Source organism: Molossus molossus, unplaced genomic scaffold (assembly GCF_014108415.1).
Source record: "Molossus molossus isolate mMolMol1 unplaced genomic scaffold, mMolMol1.p scaffold_m16_p_4, whole genome shotgun sequence".
Taxonomy (NCBI): domain Eukaryota; kingdom Metazoa; phylum Chordata; class Mammalia; order Chiroptera; family Molossidae; genus Molossus; species Molossus molossus.
The window spans coordinates 14,126,775-14,151,057 of record NW_023425377.1 but is presented as its reverse complement, the minus strand read 5'-3'; the positions used below and the strand labels follow the sequence as shown (position 1 = coordinate 14,151,057).

General features: G+C 41.0%; 1 protein-coding gene across 3 annotated transcripts in view; it reads right to left on the bottom strand.

The window, feature by feature from the left end:
* GABRB2 (gamma-aminobutyric acid type A receptor subunit beta2) overlaps positions 1-24,283 on the bottom strand; it is a 205,361-nt gene that overhangs the window by 85,460 nt on the left and 95,618 nt on the right. For all 3 annotated transcript variants that reach the window (XM_036240450.1, XM_036240451.1, XM_036240449.1), the window contains one exon: positions 15,260-15,342. In XM_036240450.1, coding sequence (XP_036096343.1) covers positions 15,260-15,342 — 83 coding nt within the window. The remainder of the gene's footprint in view (positions 1-15,259; positions 15,343-24,283) is intronic.

Here is a 24,283-nt window from a genome sequence, read left to right as displayed (position 1 = left end):
GAATGGTTAAAATGAGGATTCCCAGACCCCTTCAGCTTATGACAAATCCTTTCATTGGTTCTTGAACAAGTCATTTTTATATAATTTTCTCCCAATTCTTCTCATGGTTTCCCAGGCCCAGCAAGATATCAGTAAGTATGTGTTTAATTGAACATGAGCTACAGTCTGATGTTCTGTTCTCAGGCCCTCTTTGTTTGTTTGTTTGTTTTTTGTTTTTTATTAATTAAATGAATGAGCACCAACAGCATGGATAAATGACCAGACTTTGTAATCAGACTTTCTGGATTAAATGCATGTCAAACTCATCATTTTCAAAGGTGTGTTTTCGTGCTCAGTTTCCCCTTGTATAAAATAGGGATGAGTCTGGCTGGTGTGGCTCAGTGGTTGAGCATTGACCCCTGCACCAAGAGGTTGCTGGTTCGGTTCTCGGTCAGGGCACATGTCCAGGTTGTGGGCCAGATCCCCAGTGGGGGGCATGCAGGAGGCGGCCAAAGGATGTTCTCTCTGATCGATGTTTCTATCTCTCTCTTCCCCTCACATTCTCTCTCTCTAAAATCAATAAAGGAAAAAAAACATTTTTTTTAAATTAAAAAATAGGGATGACATTGTACCTAACCAAGGAGCTGTTGTAAAGATTAAATAAGATTATAATTAAAATGCTCAGCAAAAACTGGGTAGTATTATACTGAAAATGTTTATTCAAATCTTAAAAGGATATTTTTGTTAAACTTGAAGGAACATTCTGCTAATATTATCTTTGCCAATAGAAAACTGTAGCCAGTTAGCATGACCTTCTTCTTCTTCTTCTTTTTTTTTTTTTTAACTTATAGCCCTAGGAGGGTAAAGTAAAATTGGAAAGACATAGTCAAGTAAAAACTTTTTTGCATATATAAGTAATTTATAATAATCTTCTGCTCATATATTAAGTGATTCTGATACAATTATAATTCAGAACAGCCATAATTACTCAACTCAAGGCCAGCTTGTCCTTAATGTGTTTTCCCCATTCTGTCCACAACCCTTATCACTTGGCAGTAAATTTAATTAAGTTTAGATTAAAGAGGTACATTAGGTCAGAGGTTTAAGTACAAACAAAATGCTTCAAAATATGTATCCATAATAAATATTTATTTCTAAAGGGGCATTTGAAATCAATTAATCTAACAGGAAGAGTGGCTTTCTTTTATTGAGAAATAAATCTTTTTTAAAATTCCTGTTTATCAGCAAAAACTTAGATAAACAAAGTAACCAGCAATGATTTAGAGAGTCTTCTCTTTTTAATCCTCACCTGAGAATATGATTACTGATTTGAGAGAGAGAGAAACTTCAATTGGCTGCCTCCCGTATACGTCCTGATTGGTGATCAAACCCGAAACCTAGGTATGTGCCCTGACTGGGAATTGAACCTACAACCCTTTGGTGTATGGGACGACACTCCAACCAGCTGAGCCACCTGGCCTGGGCAGTTTAAGAGACTCCTGATGCATTTATGGATATTATGATGTTAAGATACACATACCAACAGGGTATAAACACTCCCTTGTTTACAGGGACCAACAGTGACTAGAAGAACTTCCTGCTTTAAAACAGTTAACAACTCCATGTCCAAGTTCACCATCAGTGCTCATTTGACCATGGCATCTACTTTCCTGGTACAGTAGGTACCCTTATCCACTGAGTTTATGTCCCAAGACCCCTCTGGATGTCCAGAACCATGGTCAGTACTGAATATACTATGATTTTCCTATACATACATACCTATGATAAAGTTTAATTTATAAATTAGGCACCGTAATATAACTAACAATGAAAGAAAACAGTTTTAACAACACACTACAACAAGTTACGCGAATGTGGTCACTCTCTCAGAACACTAGCATGGATTTCTTTTTCCTTCTTCACAGTTTCCTGGATAGATTTCTTCTCACACAGATCCCCGCAATCTCAGCACACAGTTTTCCCACCCCTTATTACGGGGGAGCGTTCACCTTTTCACTTAGAGGAAGGACTTTACGGCTTCTGGGCCTGTCTGAATAACCAGCATCTCCAAGTCTGCGCTTCCGTGAAGTAATACTCGCTGGGACACGAGCACGTGACTGTGGTCACTAAGACAGCTACAAAGCCCACCGGGCGGGGAGGACACAGTGGGGCACCGTGGGTGACTCTGGTCCGGGGGTCAGGGTGGGACTCTTGAGGTCACCACACTACTCAGCACAGTATGCAGCTGAAAACTTATGAATTATTTCTAGAGTTTTCCAATTAAAATTTTGGACTGCAGTTGACTATGGGTAATTGGAACCACAAAAAGTGAAACTGCAGATAAGGGGACTGTTGCGTATTTTTTAAGCTGTACAGATGTGATATGCTGATGTTTTGAGAAAAAGGTCCTTGAGGATGACTTTCTGGGATTGAATTCCTGACTCTATGTCTTACTGTGTGACCTTTACTTAATCTCTTTTTCTCATGGGGCCGATACAATACAGTGAGACCATGAATGTAAAGCCTTAGCAGGTGCTCAATACATTGTATAACTGTCTGTCTGTCTGTCTATCTACCTACCTACCTACCTATTATCTATCTATCTATCTATCTATCTATCTATCTATCTATCCATCTATCTATATCTATCTTTTCACCTACCTACCTAATGTGGCCACAGGACAATTCACAGTCTCTAATGTTTTCATTTAAGTAGCCTGAAATCACTTGCCAAATAGCTTGGGGAGAGGGAGGGTGATAAATCCCAATAGAAAGGTATTCCCTTAGGCAGTTCCTAATTCCACTATTTTGTTTTTGAGGGCCATGGATCTCGAGTGAACTCTGATGAAATAAATGAATTAAACTGGTGAAGAGTTTTCTGACTACCTGTCATCTGCAAAGTAAAACAGTAGACACAAGACAGTATCAGACACAACCCTTCCTTCAAAGCGGAGTTATATAATTGGTTGCATCTTGGTATTGCACCCACCTTCTCGTTGAAAGGGAGGCTGAAAGAATGACTGACTGGCTTTTTTATTTTTTTATTTTTTATTTTTAGCTTCTGTTACGGGAGGTGGGCTTAGTCTCGTAAAGCAGGAGGGTCTTCAGACACAGCGTTCTGCTAGGGAGCCAGGCAAAGAAAACGACACATCCACCGAAAGCCCGTAACTCCCCAGATCAGACTGAATGAACACAGAATTACCAGACATACTTTATTTATAATACAAAGAGGAATGCATTAATTTTATGTTAAGATTGTAAACAAGGAAACCACATGTCTAATGGTTAGAGACCTGGGTTCTAAAATCAGACTGATCAGACACATCTCAGCACCGGGCACTGACTTACTGCGTTCCCCAGGCTGCTGTCTGTGGTTCTGAACGAGACCCAGGCTCTGCCAGTCAGGTGCACTTGTAGAACTGAATTGAGTGCAGAGAGAGGTAAGGCACAAAACATCCTTTGGTTGGCACTGACCACCTGAGAAGCCACGTGGCTTCACTGTAGCAGCTACAGCAGTGGCCCCTCAACTCAGCAGGTGGTGGCGATAGCTCCGCAGGGGCAGAGACCACCTGGCCAGTAGTGAGTGGCCTAGGGTGGGATTGTGAGAATCACACCTCAAAGCTCAGCCTAGAGACTGTTTCTTCAGTCTTCCCAAGAATCCCATAAGCCAAACAAGTTTCTTTCTGCTTAAACTACCTATATTAGATTCTGTTTTCTAAAGCCAGACATTCACTTGTTAACCTGTGTGGCCTTTTGTAAGTTACACAACTCTCAGGCATCAAGTCCTCATTTGTAGAAGACATGATGAGTGGCAGCCATGGGGGTGGTTTAGGGGAGATCATGTCTATAAATACATGGTTCAATGTCTGGCACAAAGTAAGCATCTAATAAATGGCAGTCACTATTACTGATGATGGTGATGGTGACCATGACAATAAATATAATAGTCACTACACTGGCTACAGTGGAGGTGTGGGTAGGGTAGATGGCAGGCTCTGGAGGTTATCAGGAAGAAAGAGGTATTTGATTTGAAAAAATGAATCAGCAGTATTGGAAGTCTACTGAAATGAAGTATCTTCAAGAGGTAACATAGGGAGCTAGGTTCATGGTCTGAGAAAAATCACTGAGCTGCAATTCATTGGGCTGTAACTATCAAACCAAAACAGCACGAGGCTCCTGGAGATGCTTCAGGGAAGGACTGCGGGTGTATTTACACCTCTGGCTTATGATGTTCACATCAGGTTTCACAAAGTGCTCTCCAGCCTTCAGTAAAAATGCTAAAAAAGCCACAAACGTGGCATTTTCACTTAATTAGGATAGAGAATAAAATGAAGCCCAGCCAGGAAGAGATGGTGTTTGCAGGATGTGGGCATTGTTGGCACTTTTCCTGAGCCTAAAGGAAAACCAAGCAAACAAGTTTGTATCCCCATCCCCCAGCCCCCAGGAGATGTGCCACAGACAAATGCATACCAATACACCGAGCAAACTGCATTTTGAACTCTCAAGGGCAATTTCAAAGCAGGGGAAAAAATGAGCGATAGAAACATAAAAGAAGGCTGACACCATCCTCAGAAAGGTAAATAGACACAATATTTTTGAGCAGAGTCTCATCTAACACTCAAGAGTCCCCAGGGACTTAAGAACTCACCTAGTCTATAGGAAAGTCTTTACCTTAAAGAAGCTGATGGGGATCAGCTTCCTTGTGACTGCTCCTTGATGTTCTCCGAGTCGCAAGCTGAGCCTGTGCCAGCATATCCCCGAGTTTCACAGCTGTGCTTACCACATGGTCAGAAGGTTAGCAGTTCCTGGGTGCTGGGCTCACCGAATTGCCATCTCAGCTTAATACAGGCAAGGGAGGGAGGCCAGGGCATTGGATTAACTAGGGTTTTGCATGGTATTTATACTCATGCCCTTTCAATGTTACTGCTAAAAGATTTCTCTCCATATTCTCTGATCTAAAACTTTAGATCCCAAAGGCATCTGTTGACTCAAGTGGGAGTCTGGGTCACTGGCAGAACCACATGGTCTCCCCATGACCTTGTGGGCCAGGGGTTACTATGGTATACATGCTCACTTCCTCGTGTGTGGCACTCTGCATACCGAGGCAGAAACAGCTGACTGGTGCCATTCAGGACAATGAACCAAGCAGCAGATGTTCACCTGGGAGACTGGAGATACTAATTTGACACTATAAATTGTGTTTCTGTTTGGTTTGCCCACTTAGGAATAATAAAATAATGGTTTCCTTTGTAATTAACAAAATAACTATACTTCAATTCTGATGCACATTCGGTTCCTTATACATTTTCATATTTTTGAAATCAGGATATATCTATCAAGAGATGGATACATTCAATGTAGGATTTTATTATTCTTATTAGTGTAATGGTAAGTCTCACAATCAATAGTCATTAAGAGAAGAAAAACAGTTATTCGTCAGATATTGACATATTACAATCCAGAGATCCTGTACTGCTATCTTACTGGCTCAAAGGCTGACCTACAGTGTATAGTATACACTGTATACAATAATTCTCAAGCTCCTTAAATATTACATTCTTTTTCCTTTTGGACAAGTCCTCTTCCTTCTACACTGCAACCAAGATAATGCTGAAAGAACGCTCCTTGAACCAAGGGGGGGCTGCCCGGGTTCCTAGATTTGATATTGGACTAGAGAAAGAATCAGAACGGAGCCCCAGGTAACCCTGGGCAACTCTGGAAATAGAAGGGAAAAGATAAGCTGTAGTTCCGCCTGTTCCTTCCAGGACTGAAAGAATGGAATAATCTGAAGGGCCTCAGAAGAGTCTTGGTTACTTGAAGTGTCCTAGCCAACGCTCCTAAAGAGGGGGGCTGTCTGAGGAGCATCCACCTGTCCCCTGCCCCGCCCTGTTCAGAGAACACGGTGGCTACGGAGACTGTCCTGAGAAGCGCCGAGGAAACCCGTGTCAGGTCAGGGAACCTGTATCAGTAACCTGTCCTGGTCCAACCAGCCCTATGTTTACAAATATAAATTGACTACCAGGATCAGGAGACATATAAGGAAAATCATCAGCATGGAAAAGAAAGACCATGACAAACAAACATACATCATTGCAAAAGGAAATAGAAAGATAAAGACAGCAGAAGACTTGAACATAAACATAAATTTGTACTTTTTAAATAAAAATAAATTGGTATCAGGAAAAAATGGGGGAGACATCTGCAATACTCTCAACAATAAAGAGAAAAATGAATAAAATAAATTGGTATCTCCTATGGAATGTCAAACGACTATGAAAAATAAGCAATCAAAGAATAAGAAAGAGCTCTTAGAAATTGAAAACATGATTGCCAAAATATAATACTAGTAATAATTTCTTTGGAGTAAAATACATTTACTAATCCGGAAGATAAAAATCTATAAATTTTAGTGCAGAGTCATGGTGGGTAGAGGTGGAAGATCTATCTGGTGGGAATTGCAGAAAGAAAAAATAAAGATGATAGAAGATAAAATAAAAAATGTGAATTCAGAGAAAAGACTGCTCTTTATTGGAGGAGACTATAGAATTCATTATTTTCATACTCGATATCAAGATGAACCCTTTATAACCAAGTTACTTTCTAATGATGGAAGAATTGAAGAGGACAGAAGTCTTTAAGTCCAGAGATTTATGAAGGTCACAAATAATATCTGCATGAGGTTCCAGAGTTCCCAAATACACATCCTGGCACTTGTCTATGATCATGAGGGACTAATAATAATTAAATGAAGATCATGTTCCAATGAGGTATATGTACACAGCAAAGACGGGGAGACAAACACCCCACTTCCACAACACTAGCTGCAATGTAAGAAAATATCAAAATAGCACAACGATGTAAATGAAACGTGTATACAGTGTCTGCAATATTCTTTGCTTTTCCCTCAATAAATAATTATGACTACGCATCACTGCAATGCCACAGGAATATTTTTCTAACTTGAAATAATTCAAGGACCACCTAAAATACCGGTGGTTTCACTGTTTACCACCATCTGCACAGGCATGGACACTACCCCTTTTGCTGTGATGATTCTTCAAGCCTTAAGGAGATCAAAAGCTTCAATGGGGTCCTAGATTTCTGGAAAGATGGGAATAGGTGAGGGCTTCGGACTTATTTTTCAGACACAAAACCGTACCATGTACTCCTGTCAGGAAAATCTGAGAAAAGAAAGACTGGTAGATAAATAGCAACAGACTATCAGTAACACACACACACTGTTCAACTTACAATCTTAGCAGAGATGGGATTTTTCTTCTTTTCTTCAATAGCATTGCTCCCAGAGGCATATGCATATGGGATCTGCGCCCTCATACAAACCAGTGCTTGGCTAGTCATCTTCTAACTGAAGTCCTACACATGTTTGCTCGTGCCAAGTAACCATCAACCCAGAGCTCCTTAGAATTCATCTAGTCTCATCATGTGCCCAGTGCAAGAATTCCTTAGTTCCCAGGAAGTGCCTGTGCAGGATCCAGCGACCTACAGGATTTTTCACCAGCTGTAATTGACATGACTTAAAAAGGAAAAAAAAAAAAAAAAAGTTCAGCCCCAAATTGCCATCTTTTACCATTAATCTAGTTTTGCCCTTGGGGCAGACACAGTCTGCTGTCTTAAGAGGAAATTCTGTAGTCATTTGAAAATAGCTATTCCATTCAGATACTACCAACCTCCCTCCCTAAGTCTCCCTCCTCAAGGTAAATGCATCGCTTTTCCCACTCATTCCTTCTACCCCTTCTTCATACTCCATGGTTGATGTATCATTTACATTTTGGCTTTCCGATGGCCACATATCCCTCTGAAAATGTTGTGACTCCAGTTGAGCACAACATTTCAGGTCAGATCTGATAATGATAATAATATGCTATAATAATAACAGCTGCTACTTATGAAAATAATCAGTACCAAGCAATGCACGGAGATCTCCATCTTGATCATCTTAGTACCTATCAGATATTGCACCACTGTAGAGATGAGAAACCACAGCCTGAAAAAGATAAGTGACTTGTCTAGTTACTTTAAGCAGCCCATACCAGACAGCTACCTGGAGTCCACAAATGTCCTCTCAGCCCTATACCACACTAGTTCGAAACCTGAGCTGAGTTACTACTTCCTCTGCAATAGGTATTTCGAATCTACCAACATCCTTTATGCTGCCATCAATATTCCCTTTGGGCGTTAAGGAGCACAGTACAAAATACTGTTCTTCAAAATACTGTATGTGTACCTACTGCCAGACTGACCAGCACACAGCATGAACTGGATCTGAACTATATTAACCTGGTGCCATAGTAAATGTGCTTGATACTGCGAGTTGTTTAAATGTATCAATCTATACTGACCTCTTTAATAAGGATTTTTGGGATGAGATTGCTGAGAAGAAAAGAAAAGAGGGCCTTCATTCCATCAGTCACTTAATAGCAAGTTGTTTTTATATGATAGCAAAATTTGAGTTCCGTAAGACACCAGCGCATTTCTGTTTCCTGCTCTCTAAAGCATGGTGACTCCCATTAGGAAGCAGCAGATATGCTGGTCCCAACACACTTACTCCTCCCAAGGACCTTTGCTACACTGACCATTGACGCTTTAGATCATTAGCAGGTGACTGGTCTCCTTTGGCCAGTTCAAATGTTAACACAAACAAAAACGACTGCCCTTTCGCTTCAGCCAGCTGCAGATGTCAGAGCTTGCTTTTAAATGCTCCTCTTTGGATTCTGAAGCTAGCTATTAATTCTTTTCCCTGTGGCCAAAGTAAAATAAATGGATAGCAACCAATACTGTAGGCACCGCTGAGCAAGTAGATAGCCCCACAGATAATGAGACTTAATTGGGATGTAAATGCAAGGGCTGGACAGAATTCCATCTGCAGAGGTTGAGGAGGGCAGTGCTTCTGGGCCGGACAGACCACATCTCATAAGGCGAGCGAACCTGTGGCAGTCTGGGACTTCAAAAATATTAATCAGAATCAGTGTTATTAAGGTAATAATTATCACTAAGTTGCTGTTTATTAGATATCTACCATGTTACAAGCAAAGTCTTCCTTCCTTCCTTCCTTCCTTCCTTCCTTCCTTCCTTCCTTCCTTCCTTCCTTCCTTCCTTCCTTCCTTCCTTCCTCCTTCCTTCCTTCCCTCCCTCCCTCCCTCCCTTCATTTTATTTTTATGTATGTATTTATTTTTTCATTTTTTTCTCCTTTTTTCCCCACTGATACCCTTCTCCACCCCCCCCCCCCCCCAGCCCTCTATTCTTAATCTGTATCAGTTCATTTAATCTTCCTAACAACTTGGTGTGATAGATATTCTCATCCCCATTTGAGGAAACTGAGGCTCGGCGAAGTAGGATGACTCCCCTGATGACTGTGAGAGGCCAGCGAGAGCTGGTTTCTGATGCTACCACAGAGGGCTCTAGCAGGATCTAGAAGGACTTGGGGGATCCTAGAAGAGGGTCCCCGACTGGCTGTCGCAGTCACGCGCGGCCCAGCCCTGAGAAGTTGCCTCTGGAGAGCAGCGGAGAGTCTCACACCCTCCGATCCTGACCGGGAAACCAGCGCCGCGGAGAGTGAGCGCGCTGACCTCAGGCTCTGCCGCTCCGAGGCCCGCGGTCTGACCACCCACAACAGGTGGAGACAGAGCACACACCCGAGGTGAACAGCCTGTTACAGGACCCAGCTGGGAGAATTCCACAGCCCCTGTCAGACAGCAGTGTGCATGTCCCAAGAGGAGTCGCAGGCTGTGTAAGACACCTGCTTCCCAGGAGGGCAGGGGCACTGACCTGGCTCAGAATACCCTAGAGCAGCCCCCAACGATTCTCACTTCGGGATGGAACACATGAGGTAGCCTGGCCATATAGTGGGAGGTTGTTTCCTCGACACGATTTGAACTTCATATATTTTTAAAAAGATAAATCTTTGACTTGCCCTAAAAGTATGAGAACCCTCTTAATGCTGTTAAGTACTGGTGTACTCAGAGGCACACCTCGACAATTCATTACTTCTTTAAAAGACTTCCCGTTATTCCTTTGTAGCGAGGACATTCTGAAGAACCTCACATGGGCCACAGCACATAACTCTGTTGTCATTGGTGCTTTAGGGTGATATTTCCCTGGAAATACAGGGGACTTTCCCAGGATCCCCTTTCCGATCTGAATGAAAGATTCAGAGAAAGATATAGGCAAGATATATACATGGACATAGTACACACCTCATTTCCTGCATAGTGTTACCTATGATCAGGCCCATTTAGCTCAGTAAATCCCACTGATTCTACAAAACGTCCCATTCCTCTAAATTTAAGAACAGTTTTGAAGTAAGCACAGTGCTCTGCCTTTCTAGAAACATCAGCACGTTATTTCGAGATTTCCTCTAGTATTTCTTTAAGATCTCACTAGACTAAATTTTCATCTCGGCAGCACTTTTCATGAAAGGGATTTTACATTCTCACATGTACTTATTGAAACACAACCTACCATCCTCGGCATAATAAAGGAAGGCGAGGGTATTGTCCACTTTTGTCCACCATTATATTCTTAGAGCTTATTACAATGCCTTATAAATAATTAGTGCTCAATAAATATTTAATGAATGAGTAAATTCATGAATGAATGAACAATGAGCTAAAGTCAATATTCCCCCACTCCCAGCTGCCCTGGATCAAGTTATATCATCCTCTCTAAAATCAAACCAATATACTAATTGTTGATAAGGAGACAAGGTGAAAAGGATTTAGCAATACCCTATTAGAGTCAAGTGCATTTGAGAGGAAAAAGAAAGGCAAGGAAGGAGGGAGGGAAGAAGAAAAATACATAGAAGACAGATGGCTTGGAGGAAGGAAGAGAATGAATGAATTCCTAGAGTTCGCTTAACAGAAAAGAATAAATGAATAAGGTAGAATATCAGGAATCAACTTCCAAGCTAGTTGTCTAAAGGATCGAATCCTAATTTCAAATGCTCAGTAAGTTAATTACCTGCTTCTAATGACAAGGCCTGGATACTTATGTATATTATTAATATATCACCATATTTCATTTTCTATAATAATGATTTGCTGTCTAAATAAATACAAATTTTTCTTTAAGGACAGGCTATTTTCAAATAAATATGAATAAGCCTCCTTTTTTTTAATGTTTAGAGAAAAAGGAAGGGAGAGGGAGAGAGAGATAGAAACACCTATGAGGGAGAACATCGACTGACCACCTCCTGCATGCCCCCCACTGGGGATTGGGCCCACAACCTGGGCATGTGCCCTGACTGGGAATCAAACCAGTGACCTCTCGGTGCATGGGTTCACTCTCAACCACTGAGCCACACTGGCCAGGTAAGCCTCAATTTTTTTGTAAGGACAGGCTATTTTCCTGATTTCTAGAATAGTGATCTTACTGTTAATCAGATCTCTCCAAAGTCAGTGACTTTGCTAACACAACTCAGCTATCAGTGACCACATCAGCTCAGATCCTGCCTCTCAGTGCCGTGGGACTTAGGAGGGTCACTTTACCTCTTCGAGTCTGTTTCCCTGGTTGTAAAGGCAGGGATATTAACACCTCCCCTATAGACTTCAAGCTATAAATGCTTACAGGAGACAAAGAAGGTCGTTATATAGTAATAAAGGGGTACATTCATAAAGAAAGTATAACAATCCTAAATATTTATGCACCCATACTGGAGCACCTAAATATATAAAGCAAATACTTACAGACCTAAAAGGAGAAATAAACCACAATACAATAATAGTTGGGGACTATAATACCCCACTCTCAGCAACGAATAAATCACCCAGACAGAGAATCAATAAGGAAACAGTAGATTGTAACAACACGATAGACCGGTGATTTTCAACCTTTTTTTTCATCTCATGGCACACACAATTACTTAAATTCTGCGGCACACCAAAATATACTTTTTTTTTGCTGATATGACCAAAAAAAAGGGTATAATTGTTACCCATTCACAATGGACAGCTTTTTGTGTTGGCTGTTGTCATTTTTCATTTGACAATCTAAAGGAAAAGAGGTCAGTGTCCTGCGATGGCACATGGGTTGAAAATTCCTGCTATAGACTAAATAGCTCTAACAGACATACACAGAACACTGTGTCCAACAGCAACAGAATACATAGCTCTAATAGACATATACAGAACACTGTGTCCAACAGCAACAGAATACATAGCTCTAACAGACATACACAGAACACTGTGTCCAACAGCAACAGAATACATATTCTTCTCAAGCACACATGGGACATTTTCGAGAATCAGTCATATGTTAAGCCACAAAAAGTGTCAAAAATTCAGACACGTAGACCAATGAAACAGAATTGAGAACTCAGAATTAAAACCTCACATATATTGTTAAATAATATCTGAAAAGGGAGCCAATAATACCCAATGGAGAAAATTTAGTCTTTTCAATAAATGGTATTGGGAAAACTGGCTATCCACATGCAAAAGAATTATATTAGAAACCTATCTGAAACCACTCACAAAAAGTTACTTGAAATGAATTAGACTTCAATGTAAAACCTGAAACTGTAAAACTCCTAGAAGAAAACATAGGGAAAAGGCTCCTCAACATTGGTCTTGACTATAATATTTCGAGCATAACACCCAAAGCATAAGTAATAAAAGCAAAATAAACAAAGCAGGACTATCTCATACTAGTAAATTTTCACACGGAACAGGAAACCATCAACAGAATGAAATGGCAACATATGGAATGGAGAAAATATTTGCAAAAAAATGTATCTGATACATGATGAATAATCAAAATACATAATCAACTCATACAACACAATAGCAAAAAAACCAAAAAATCCAATTTAAACATACACAGAGAAACCGACGAGACAGTTTTCCAAAGGAGATATACAACTGACCAACGGGTACATGGAAAGGTGTTCAACATCACTAATCATGAGGGGATTGCAAATAAAAATCAGGACAAGCTATCATCTCGCACCTGTTAGAATGGGTATCATAGAAAAGATAGGAGATACATGCTGGGCGAAGATGTAGAGAAAAAGAAATCTTGTGCAATGTTGGTGAGAATGTAAACTGGTACAGTTACTATGAAAACCGGTATGAAGGATTCTCAGAAATTTAAAACAGAGCTACTATACGACCCAGCAATGCTACTTCTGGCTACATATCTGCAGGAAATAACATCACCCTCAGAGAGAGAGCTCCACCCCTCATTCACGCAGCATTGTTTGCAGTAGCCAAGGCATGGGGACAGCCTCCATGTCTGCTGATGATTGACTGGATGGACAAGACGTGCACATACACAATGGAATACTGTTCTGCCATTTGAGACAACATGGAAGGAACTTGAGGCATTATGCTGAGTGAAATAAGTCAGGCAGAGAACGTCGAACGCTGTCTGTCATCACGTACGCGGAATCTGAACAAGAAAACTGAACTCATAGAAACAGTAAACTGAGTGTGGGGGCTGGGGGAGAGGGGTGAAGGCGGTTAAAGGGTATAAACTTCCAGCTATAAAATAAATAATACCTGGCTATCTAATCTACAGTACGGTGACTGTAGTTTACAATCTTGAAAATTGCTGAGAGTAAATCTTAAAAGCTCTCAATACACACGCACACTGTAACTATGCGAGGTGATGGATGCGTTCATTAACCTTATTGTGGTAATCATTTCACAATATATACATATAACAAATCATCGCTTTGTACGTACTTACACACTATTATATGTCAATTATATCTCAACACAGCTGGAAAAAAATCTATTCTACCTCATTTAACAGGGTAAATGAATTGAAATGAGATCTGTGAAAGCCCCTTTATAAAATTTAAACTTTCTCAAAGTCTAAGGAATTATCATGTTAAATGTTCAATATTCAGCTTACAATGACAATTGAGTTCCATGAACACTGGGCTTTGCCCGTGTCCTTTGGCATCGGTTCTTTGAAGTAGAAAAGCTGTGCAAGGCTTTGACATCAACGACAGTGCTGCAACTATGTACAATTATGATTATTACAATTCCAGGCAAAGTCTACCATGGGAAATTCTCTCGCCGCAAAAATTCACGAGTGGTACCCAGCCGCATATTTTTTCTCAAACCATCCTTACGCCAACGATGGGAAACAACTACATTTTGGACATTGAGGAACATTATTCCGCACTAAGCTGTATGCTTAGTTATGAAAATGCAAAGTTAATCCCAAAGATATCTGCATAAAAATAATCCTAAAAATCCTATAGGGCGATTTTATTAAGTAGTTCTGCATGGCCAAGATCCAACGTGAAAATCACGATGATTTGGGAGTGCGAGTATGAAATCAGGTCCTTCAGAAAATGCATGTACATTGAATTGTCCCTGGAAGCTGTTTTTCGAAAGGGGCAAAGATGCCCATGATGTGTCATAGACGCCGAGCTTCCGCTCAGAGCAGTGATTTAGAGTCACGCTGCTTGTCGCAGCCGGAGCTCCTGACAAAGGCTGAGCGGATCCGCACAGCAGTCAAGTTGCTCATTATCCAGGATGCTACATACAAAATTGCCAGCTTCCCACTGTTTGGTGGGGTGAGGTATGAACGCAGTACAAAGAACTGACAGAGAAAAGAGATTCAAAATCCGATTCCACTTCAAACGACCTCCCTGAGTGACCTCTGAAACGGAGATGGGTTGTGAAATCAGCGTTGTACCGACGGGGTGGGTGACTGAATCGTGAAGGACACAAACCCTGGCCTAGAAAGGCAACAACACTGCAAAGCAGGTCAGCGCAGGAGAGAGGATACACACACACACGCACCAATTTTGCTCATCAGATGCCTTCAGCAAGAATATACATTTCGACGCTGAAAATAGTCCCTGGGAATGAAAATATTCCACCGATCTACATCCTATGACTGTTTCAGCTGTTTCAGAAGGCCACATTTATTTTGCAACTGAAAAGTGATCATGCTTATGAGAGGCAAAACTAATTAGGATATCTGTGTCCCTCGGCCACCATCACCTATTGTCTCAAGCGTGGTGGAGCAGTTGGCACCAATACTATACTTTAGATGGCTAGAATAGCCCTTGTTTTTCTTCTAGGCTCTTAGCAACTTCTATTTATTGCTGGATTACTTTTCCCCTTCACATCTCTCCCAGGGATTTAAGGACAAGACTAAGAGGATGAGCGCAGCATCGAGGGAGGGTACTAGGAGTGCCTCCCTCCATCAGATTCAGGGAGCTAGCAGAACCTTGGCAGGACCTGTGGTCTGGAGAACCTCAAAGCAAGAGTTCAGTCTAGCTGGCGTCTCAGAAAAACTTACAGCTTTCAATTTCCAAGGTGCAATTTTGTTCATCCAGGGGGTACCGCCTCAGGTCCATCATGCAGGCAGCTGTGGTGGTGATTCTAGAAGAGAAATGATGATATATGCTGTTAGCTGGTCCATGGCTAGAGCTGGAACAATTAAATCCAAGTATCAAAGAGGACAGGGCTGGGCGTCGAGGAGACTGATTTAGCCACCAAAGCTCTAATGAAAGTAAGTACAGCAAACTTTGGATAACCCTTGTCCCTTATAAGCCTCATGCTCATTTATAAATAAAAAGACTGGACCAAAACAGTATTTCCCCAAAGTGTGGTCTATGACTTATCATCTTAGAGTGTTTGATAGATAGGCAGTTCCCATGCTCCAGATGTTTTGGGGTTGGGTGGGACAGTCCCAGGACTCTTATTTTATGAGCATCACAGGGGATTAAGAATATCAACATAGATATTCTTCTATTCACATATCGTCTCCTCCCTTTCACAAGACCCTACAATCTAATCTTCAATCAATTTTGGCTTCGATTCATCATTTTTGACCTTTCTATGCATAATATAGTATTTACAAGTGCTTTAATACAACACACAATCAGCCTTTTATCTATCACCTGAACTACTCTGTCCTGAGGGATCAGATATTCTTATGACCTGTGAGAACGCTTTCTTTGATGGGCTGGTAGAGTTATTTATTTGAATAGTTGGTGTTTTTACTGTTTTACCAAAGGGCAATGAATATGTTCCTTTAATGTCTTTATATTTCTCTTTCATTATTTTTCAATAATCTCTCTGCAGAAGGAGCCAAAACACATACAGTCCTAAATGATTTATCAATATATGTTTTATGAACAATGAGGCAGCACAAGGTCATGGAAAAAACCCAAGTTTTAGAACATAACAGACACGGGTATGAATTCTAACTCTGCCTCACTGTGATTCACGTTAAGGTGGTTAATACCTCCTCACCAAGCTTAGTTTCACTGTCTGTAAGAAAGGGGGATATTATCAATGACAACAATAATTACCTAGCAGGTTTCTGTAAGAATTGATATAATCATTTATATAAAGAATATGAAAGAGTAAGTGAAATATAGTAGGTCCTTTAAAAATTTACATCTGCTGCAGATAACTAAGAATAGAAATTGATGTTGAATTTGACCAACTTTGGCTGACTCTACTCTGAGGGGCACTCTACTATGTTTTGGGAAAAGAGAAATAAGACACAGGGAGAAGCAGTCCAGAGCTTTTTCATCAAAAGCTCTTGGGCAGAACTTAGGCAAGTAAACCAGACAGGACGAGTCTATGGAATTCCTCCGTCAGGTGTGAGCTCAACTCCTCAGTCCTAGGATGAAAGTACAGTAGTGCCCCTTATCTATGGTTTCACTGCCTGTGGCTTCAGTTACCCGCGCTCAACCGTGTCCTGAAAATTAAATGGAAAAATTTCAGAAATAAACTATGCCTAAGTTTTAAGTTGCATGATGTTCTCAGCAGAATGAAATCCAACCCTGTCCCACTCCGCCCTGCCTGCGACGGGAACCCCCCATTTATTTGTCCAGGGTCTTCACATTGCAGACGCCCCCCACCCCTTCGTCACTGAGCTGCTGTCTTGGTTATCAGATTGGCTGGCATGGTACCTGTGGTCTCGTCACCCTTGTTTTACTTCAGAATGGCCCCGAAATGCAAAAGTGGTGATGCTGGCAATTCTGATATGCCAAAGAGAAGTCGGAAAGTGCTTCCTTTGAGTGAAGAGATATGCACATACAGGACAAAACAGTATACCTAGGGTTCGGTACTGTCTGTCCGCGGTTTCAGGCACCATAGGGGCCTTGGAATAGATCCCTACAGAGAAGGGTGACCTACTATAAGGGAATAACTTAATTAATACAAGTAGTTCATGCTTCTTTACTTTGATTTCTGCTGCATTAAAGTCTGTGCTCTGTTAATTTTTGTTTTCCTTTGTATTATGCAAATGAGAAATTCCCAAAACAAATGGAATTAGGTCCATAATGAGCATACCAAACTGACCCATGCTATTTACTTAAAACAGCAGAAATTATCCCTGTCTTGAGACACTAGAGAAAATTAGCTTCATCTGATAGAATAATCACAAAGGAAATTTAAGGTAAAAGGGCACACGTACGATAAAAAAAGAGGTAGCCATGAACAGAGGACCCACTGTGTAAATGAAGTGATTTGCAATTGTTACTATAGGTTGTGGTTCACACTTTCTGCTGATACATATTCATGGCAGCTAACATCTGTGAACTAGTGCTGTGAACAAGAAAAATAAATCAACTAATGATGTCTCAGAAGCAATGAGTTTCTACTCCTGTTTGAAAAATAAAGTAGAAGAAAGTGTTTTTCTCACATCAACAACACTCATATTTAAATCAGTGTTTTACATTTCTAATGTGGTAATGTACTTCGTAAACATTTATATATACATATATAAATGTTTTCTAGTTGATGTTTATGAGGTCTTTGTGTCTCCTTTTGGATCAAAGCAGAAACTCTGTAGCCAAAGTAACCCATTTGGAATATTGATCATACAGACCAGGATGAGTGACCTGGGAAAAATGACTTATAGTCTCCAATATTTGGTTACCCTGAAAAATTTGAATGAAATACTTGCCATCATAATTTGTCTGAAATGACAGATGTAGAAAGAGATCTGTAATTCACAAAGTGTTCGGTAACTTTCAGCATAACTACCTGCTGATGACTAGATACAATGATAGCTCATTTGACCAGTGGTTCTTCAGTAGTATACATGAAGAAATGGAGAAGAATCACAGACCCATCAACAAACCAGAGCTACAAAATACAATGTAAATAGCTTCTGAACACATCAAAGTGCAAAAAATATGCCACGTGTGTATATGGAACACTGTTAACAGATTTTAACACAAAGTACAGACATGCATCTGTCGGTTACATGTATAACAAACCTGCATCTTTTCCAGGTGTTTTGTGACACTAGAAACCACAACTGTTTTTGTCCTGTTTGTAGCTTAATTACTTTGCCAGGTGCCTGGCACATGTCACTAACCTAAGATTAAAGTAGTAACAATAATAAACCAAAGAACTTATATGCATATATGCATAACCAATGGACACAGACAACAATGCTGTCGGGGCGGGGGAGGGGGGAGGCAACAGGAGGAGGGTGTCAATGGGGAAAAAGGAGAAACATCTGTAACAAAAATAAATAAATAATTTAGCATTGGGAAGAAAATAAAGTAACAACAATAATAATGACACAAAGAAAATCATGGTCATAAGCATTCTGAAATGAAGGGCTTTGAAGCAATTCTCTATCTTAGGTTCCTGATTTAATTGACAACGTCTCAAATACAGTTGAAAGTCAGATCATCCCTATACTGACAGCTACCTGGAATGAGTCAGAAAATCCCAGTGAGGGACAGAAGAAACCTATCCTTCAGGACTTTCAGATTTATAACAGGGGTGAGTTTCTCTAGGAATAAGTCAGAACAACAAAAATACTCCGTGGGCTTTTCACGAACACGCCTTTTTGAATCCTGGTTAACATCTGGAATGGCCTTAAATCACTCACCACCACTGCTAGGAGTCTGTGAAGGAGGTTAGTAACTCATTATTATGCAGGGGTCCTGACTAAGTTTGAAGACCACTGTGAAATACGTGGCCAAAGTAGTTCTATCCTCAAAGGGAACAGTCAATGATGCTTCTAGAATGTACCTCCTTTACCTGTGGCCGATCCGCCACGGCTAAAAGTAGAAATGCATCTTCTCTGGGGCTGTGTACTGTGCATTATATATAACACCTTTGAGAAATGCCAATATTCTGACTGGGCTAAGAGATCTTTGAATGAAAGTTTTATTCCTTAGCCAGTGGGCATTGTCATCCAACAATGGCTTGTGCTATAAAATATGGACACAGTCATCTTAAAGCATCTATAAAATTAAAAAACTACAACAGCTATGCCAGCATTTTGTACCAAAGCCACAGCCCATATTTAATAGTGTCCTCATGTGAGATGTGATGATGCTACCACGTCATCCCAAGTTTGAATATGGTCAAACACGATTAATAAGTAATAATAGGTGTCTTTGCCCCTCGGCCAACAGGAAAAAGCTCAGAATAATAACCGACAGGCACAGTCAGGCCTTTCCCGGGCTCTCCAGGAGGGGCATCAGGAGCCGGACCACATGCTTAAACATGGGTTTTCACGTGTGAGCAGCTTGCTAGAATTTCAACCAGCAATTATAAGAAAGATCTTTGAACTTCTATTTCACTTGATTTCTTTATATAGATAACTATCCATATTTCACAAAAAAATTGTTTTTTTTCAACAACTTCATATGCTTTATAAGAACACCAGATGCCTTATCCCCAAAGATATTAAAAAAGTATTGTTTTAATTCATAGCATGCTTTCACTTTGTTCAAAATGTACATTTATTTAAAAGCATAACTTATTCTAGCTCTGGCTGGTGAGGTTCAGTGGATTGAGCATCATCCCATGTACCAAAAGGTTGTGGGTTTGATTGCAGGTCAGGGCACATGCCCAGGATGCAGGCTTGATCCTCAGTAGGGGGTGTGCAGGAGGCAGCTGACTGGTGTTTCTCAGACACATCGATGTCTCTCTCTCTCTCTCTCTCTCTCTCTCTCTCCCCCCCCCTCTCTCCCTCCCTCCCTCCCTTCTTCTCTCCCTAAAAAGTCAATAAAAACATATTTATAAAGATAAATAAAAGCACAACTTATTCTAATTAGAAAGAATAAAGGAATCTTATAGCATTAGTAAACATCATTACTAGAGAAAAATTAGTATGGTAAAAAAGATAAACTGTCAAAAACTGTATTGATCTACATTTCTGCTAGCTATAAAACAAACTAATTAAAAATGTCAACTAGGGCCCTGGCCAGTTTGGCTCAGTGGTTGGAGCGTCGGCCTATGGACTAGAGAGTCCCAGGTTCGGTTCCTGCTAGGGGCATGTACCAAAAAAAAAAAAAAAAAAGTCAACTAGGGCCCAGCCAGTGTGGCTCAGTGGATTGAGTGTCATCCCATGGACTGAGAGGTCCTGGTTCGATTCCCAGTCAGGGCACATGTCCGGGTTGTGGGCTCGGTCCCGGGTGGGGAGCGTGCAGGAGGCAGCCGAGAGATATTTCACTCTCACATCAATATTTCTATCTCTCTCTCCCTTCCTTTCTCTCTTAAAAAAAAAAAAATATATATATATATATATGTATATATGTATATATATGTATATATATGTGTGTGTGTGTGTATGTGTATTTTAAAAAATGTCAGCTAGGGGGGAACATGATACAAATAGGGAATTTAAGCATGAGAGTATAAACTGAGATTTTGAAAACTTCTATGGAGCACATCTGAATCACTTCTCCCAAAGGTACTTTTTTCTTTTTATTTGCTTTTATAACTCGAGAAGACTAACATTATTTTGTCTCACAGTCATTTTTAATTAGGAAGCTAATTTCTCACATATATCCCTCTTGTGATACGCTCCTCCCTTTTTTAGGGTAGGTAAGAGGTGACTTTGGCTCTGCCATTCTTGCTAACAATAACATACCTCGTGTTGATTAATCACTTACAAAGTTCTAGATACCACCGAGGGTCACTGAAATGTACTCTGTTACTAAATACAAGGGATGTCTTACTATTCTTCCCATGTTATGTCCTATTATTCCATTTTGTAGACGGGAAGACTGAGGCACCGAAAGGTAGAGTGGTTTTCTCGAGTCACAGAGTGAGTGGTAGAGCTGGGATTTGAATCTACAGTGTCTGACTTGAATCCACATACTTAACTAGTAAGCTATAACTATGTAGCCAGTTGACCTTGATAAAGTCATTTGGCTTTTCTAGAAGACTGGCCGATTCCCTCTATCTCGAATGAGCTTGAAAATTCTATAATCCTGTGGAAATACACGGCGTGTTCTATGACCCTGTATATTTTGTAATTTTGTTTTACCCACACATTCAGATGCTGTATTTCACAGCTGTTCATTCTGTTTTAGTCAATTATGTAGATGAGCCCACCCCAGACAAGCAAACACAGGAGTCCCACTTAATATTCTCCCCGATGGAAGGTCTCCCCCAGCATCTTCCTTCCAGCCTATGTTCCCGATTGACCTCCACAGAGGCCTTCTGCTTAAATGAAGGTCCCAGACACTCACGCATAATTGCTTGTAAAAGCTCCCGACACGTCCTCCTACGGCGTCACATGCGCTACTGTGCTCAACCTTGCAATCGCCAAAAAAAGTAAGATTGCTAGCAATCATGTTCCCATCTGATAAATCGTGTGTTTCAGATTAGAGCTATTTGTACTCTTCTGCAGCTGTTTGGCCTTCTGTGACTCTGCTGTTCTGGAATCTTCTCCTTTGTGAAGGCACTGTGACCATTAAAGGGCTAGACAGGATTCTGCTACACATTCAGGTGGGGTTATGAAAGACACGGAATTAAATAATGTGGTTGTGGAATTGAAACAGCAGTAGCTAACAAAAGCTCCCTTGGAGCATATAAATCCTACTCAATCAAAAATATTATTAGATATGGACAATACTAACCGATGCCTTTATTATTTTTCTCTAGTCAGACCCTTATTCACCAAAATTTCCCATATTACATTTCCAGAGGTCTCATCCACAAATCCTGTGCTTATCTCAGGAATGGGAATATCCTCTCTTCTAAGTCATGTCTTGAAGGAAGTCTGAGTCCCTGAGAAAAAAGTGATCATTCTATTTTTTTTTTCTTTATTCTCACCGGAGGACATTTTTCCATTCTTTGTTCAGATAGAGTGGGAGGGAGAGAGATAAACATCGATGTGAAAGGGACACATCGAGTGGTCGCCACCTGCACGACCCAACCAGGGCCGGGGACAAACTGCAACCAAGGTACATGCCCTTAGCGGGAACCGAACCTGGGTCTCTCAGGACCACAGGCCAACGCTCTAACCGTTGAGCCAAACTGGCTAGGGCTAATCATTCTATTTTTTGAACTCATAACCTAACAGCAGACATCTGACTTCAGGCCATTATAAAATATTTTCTTGAACCATAGTCATTTACCAGCTAGAAAGACAGAGCCGGGATTCTGATGAGTTTTGTGTTCCCAATTTAAAAGAATACTATGCCAGATATTTTTGTGTCATTCACTTAAATACATTCAAAATACTTTATTTTGATTTGTGAACATCAGAGTCATACCATTTCAGAATAAGTTCAGCAGTTTTATTCTAGCCGTGAAATTTTATTTTATCAAGTAAAAAAAAAAAGTGGCTTACAGATGTTGATGTATAGCCAGCCAGTGACAGAGTGAGGTTACGACCTCAGTCGGGTCTGTTGTCCTTTTTTCCAAATCTCATCCAGTATTGTTTTACAATGTAAGCCACACATACTGGATGTCTTCCTTTGCCCTCAGCTCTGACCTCCACCCTTAACCATCAAGCTCTGGAGCCCTGGACACTAGATTGTAGGTCGATTGCCTCTCTGGCTCTCTGGCTTTGGTTTGGATTTGGCCAATGGGGAGAGGGCCAGGGGTTTGGGGGAGGAAGGAGAGTCAGACTGGGGAACTGTTCCCCGGCTCCTTCTCTGAGGAACTTGGGTCCAGGTTCCCTGACTATCCCCTCCTCTGCCCCTTTAAGTCTGGGATAGTAGGGAGCGGATGGCAACCTTCTAATCCTGTCTCTGGGAGGGGACAAGGGGTTCTGCTCTGTCTCTTTGCAAATTGCCTTTTTATTGCATTCTTCTCAAATTATCCTGTTTTTCAATATACCATCTGCTTCCTGTTGGGCCCCTGACTGGTAGACTATATTATAGAAATGTATTTAACATCTGAGGTTTTTCTAGTCAGGCTGTCAACAGATTAGGAGCATTTCATTCCTGTGACCTCTGTCTTGGGATTTGAGGGATGAGGCAGGAAGGTCTCTTCCACCTTAAACAAACCGCCTCCTTCCCACGAGTTCAGTCCCAAGACATCACGGCCAGCTGAGAACTCTCCTTGCTCCTGCCGCTCAGTGTCATCGGTTCTATTTCCCTCACAGTACTTGTCACTACCTGAAATTATCCTGCGTTTACATTTGTTTATTTGTAATTTTCTGAATCCCTAGTTGACATGGGGCCTATCGTGAATTAGGTTTTCCAGAAGTGGACCCTAAAAGATCATCAGTTGTGCAAAAAAGGGTGAAGGAGTGGACGGAAGGAGATACTGATGCAGGAGCTTAGCTCGATGACATAAAATTCCTAGTGGGAGTGTGACTGTCAGAGTAACCTACATGGGACTGAAATGGCCCTCTAACCACCTCCCTCCCCCACCACACACACTCACACTCTCTCACACACACACACACACACAATCCTTGAGCAGCTGGCATCAGATATCTTAGGAAAAGATATGCCTCTCAAGGTCCACTACTTCCTGCAAGTCCAGTGGGAAACACTGACCTAGCCCCTAATATGCCTCACACACACTTTTCCTGTGTCCATGGTTGCAACTGTGATAACCTCAACCAGAAAAGCAAAATAGGTTTTCCTGCTGTTACTGTTGCTGTTATTTTTTAAACACGGAAAATAAATGACTCTGTGCTGCCTCCTGTTGCATGCTGGTGACTCAGCTTGTAGCTTTGACTCCAACAAAATCCACAGACAATACTGTCTCAGTCCTTTCTGCTACTCTGATCCCTTCTGGCAAAAGATTTCTATCTAAATGGGATGAAGATTAATAAAAGAAACCAAGGAATAATTTGGGGTTGAGAGAACCTATAGGGGGAGCTCTCACATCCTAAAACTCATCATCAATTACTCCAAACAGGAAGAGATGTGTTTCCATCTCTCTCAGCTAGCAGTACTACTTCAGCAGGAAGAGGGAAGATCTTCTCCCCACCTGGCAACCACACAGCCAATGGAAGACTTTTACAACTCAGCCAATGAACAGCCACTACACTGTAAACTCTCAGTTTCCTCCAATGGACTTTTTGTTTACAACAGCCCCTCTGAACTCCTCTCCACTATCAAAGAACCTGTCTCAGTAGTTCTTT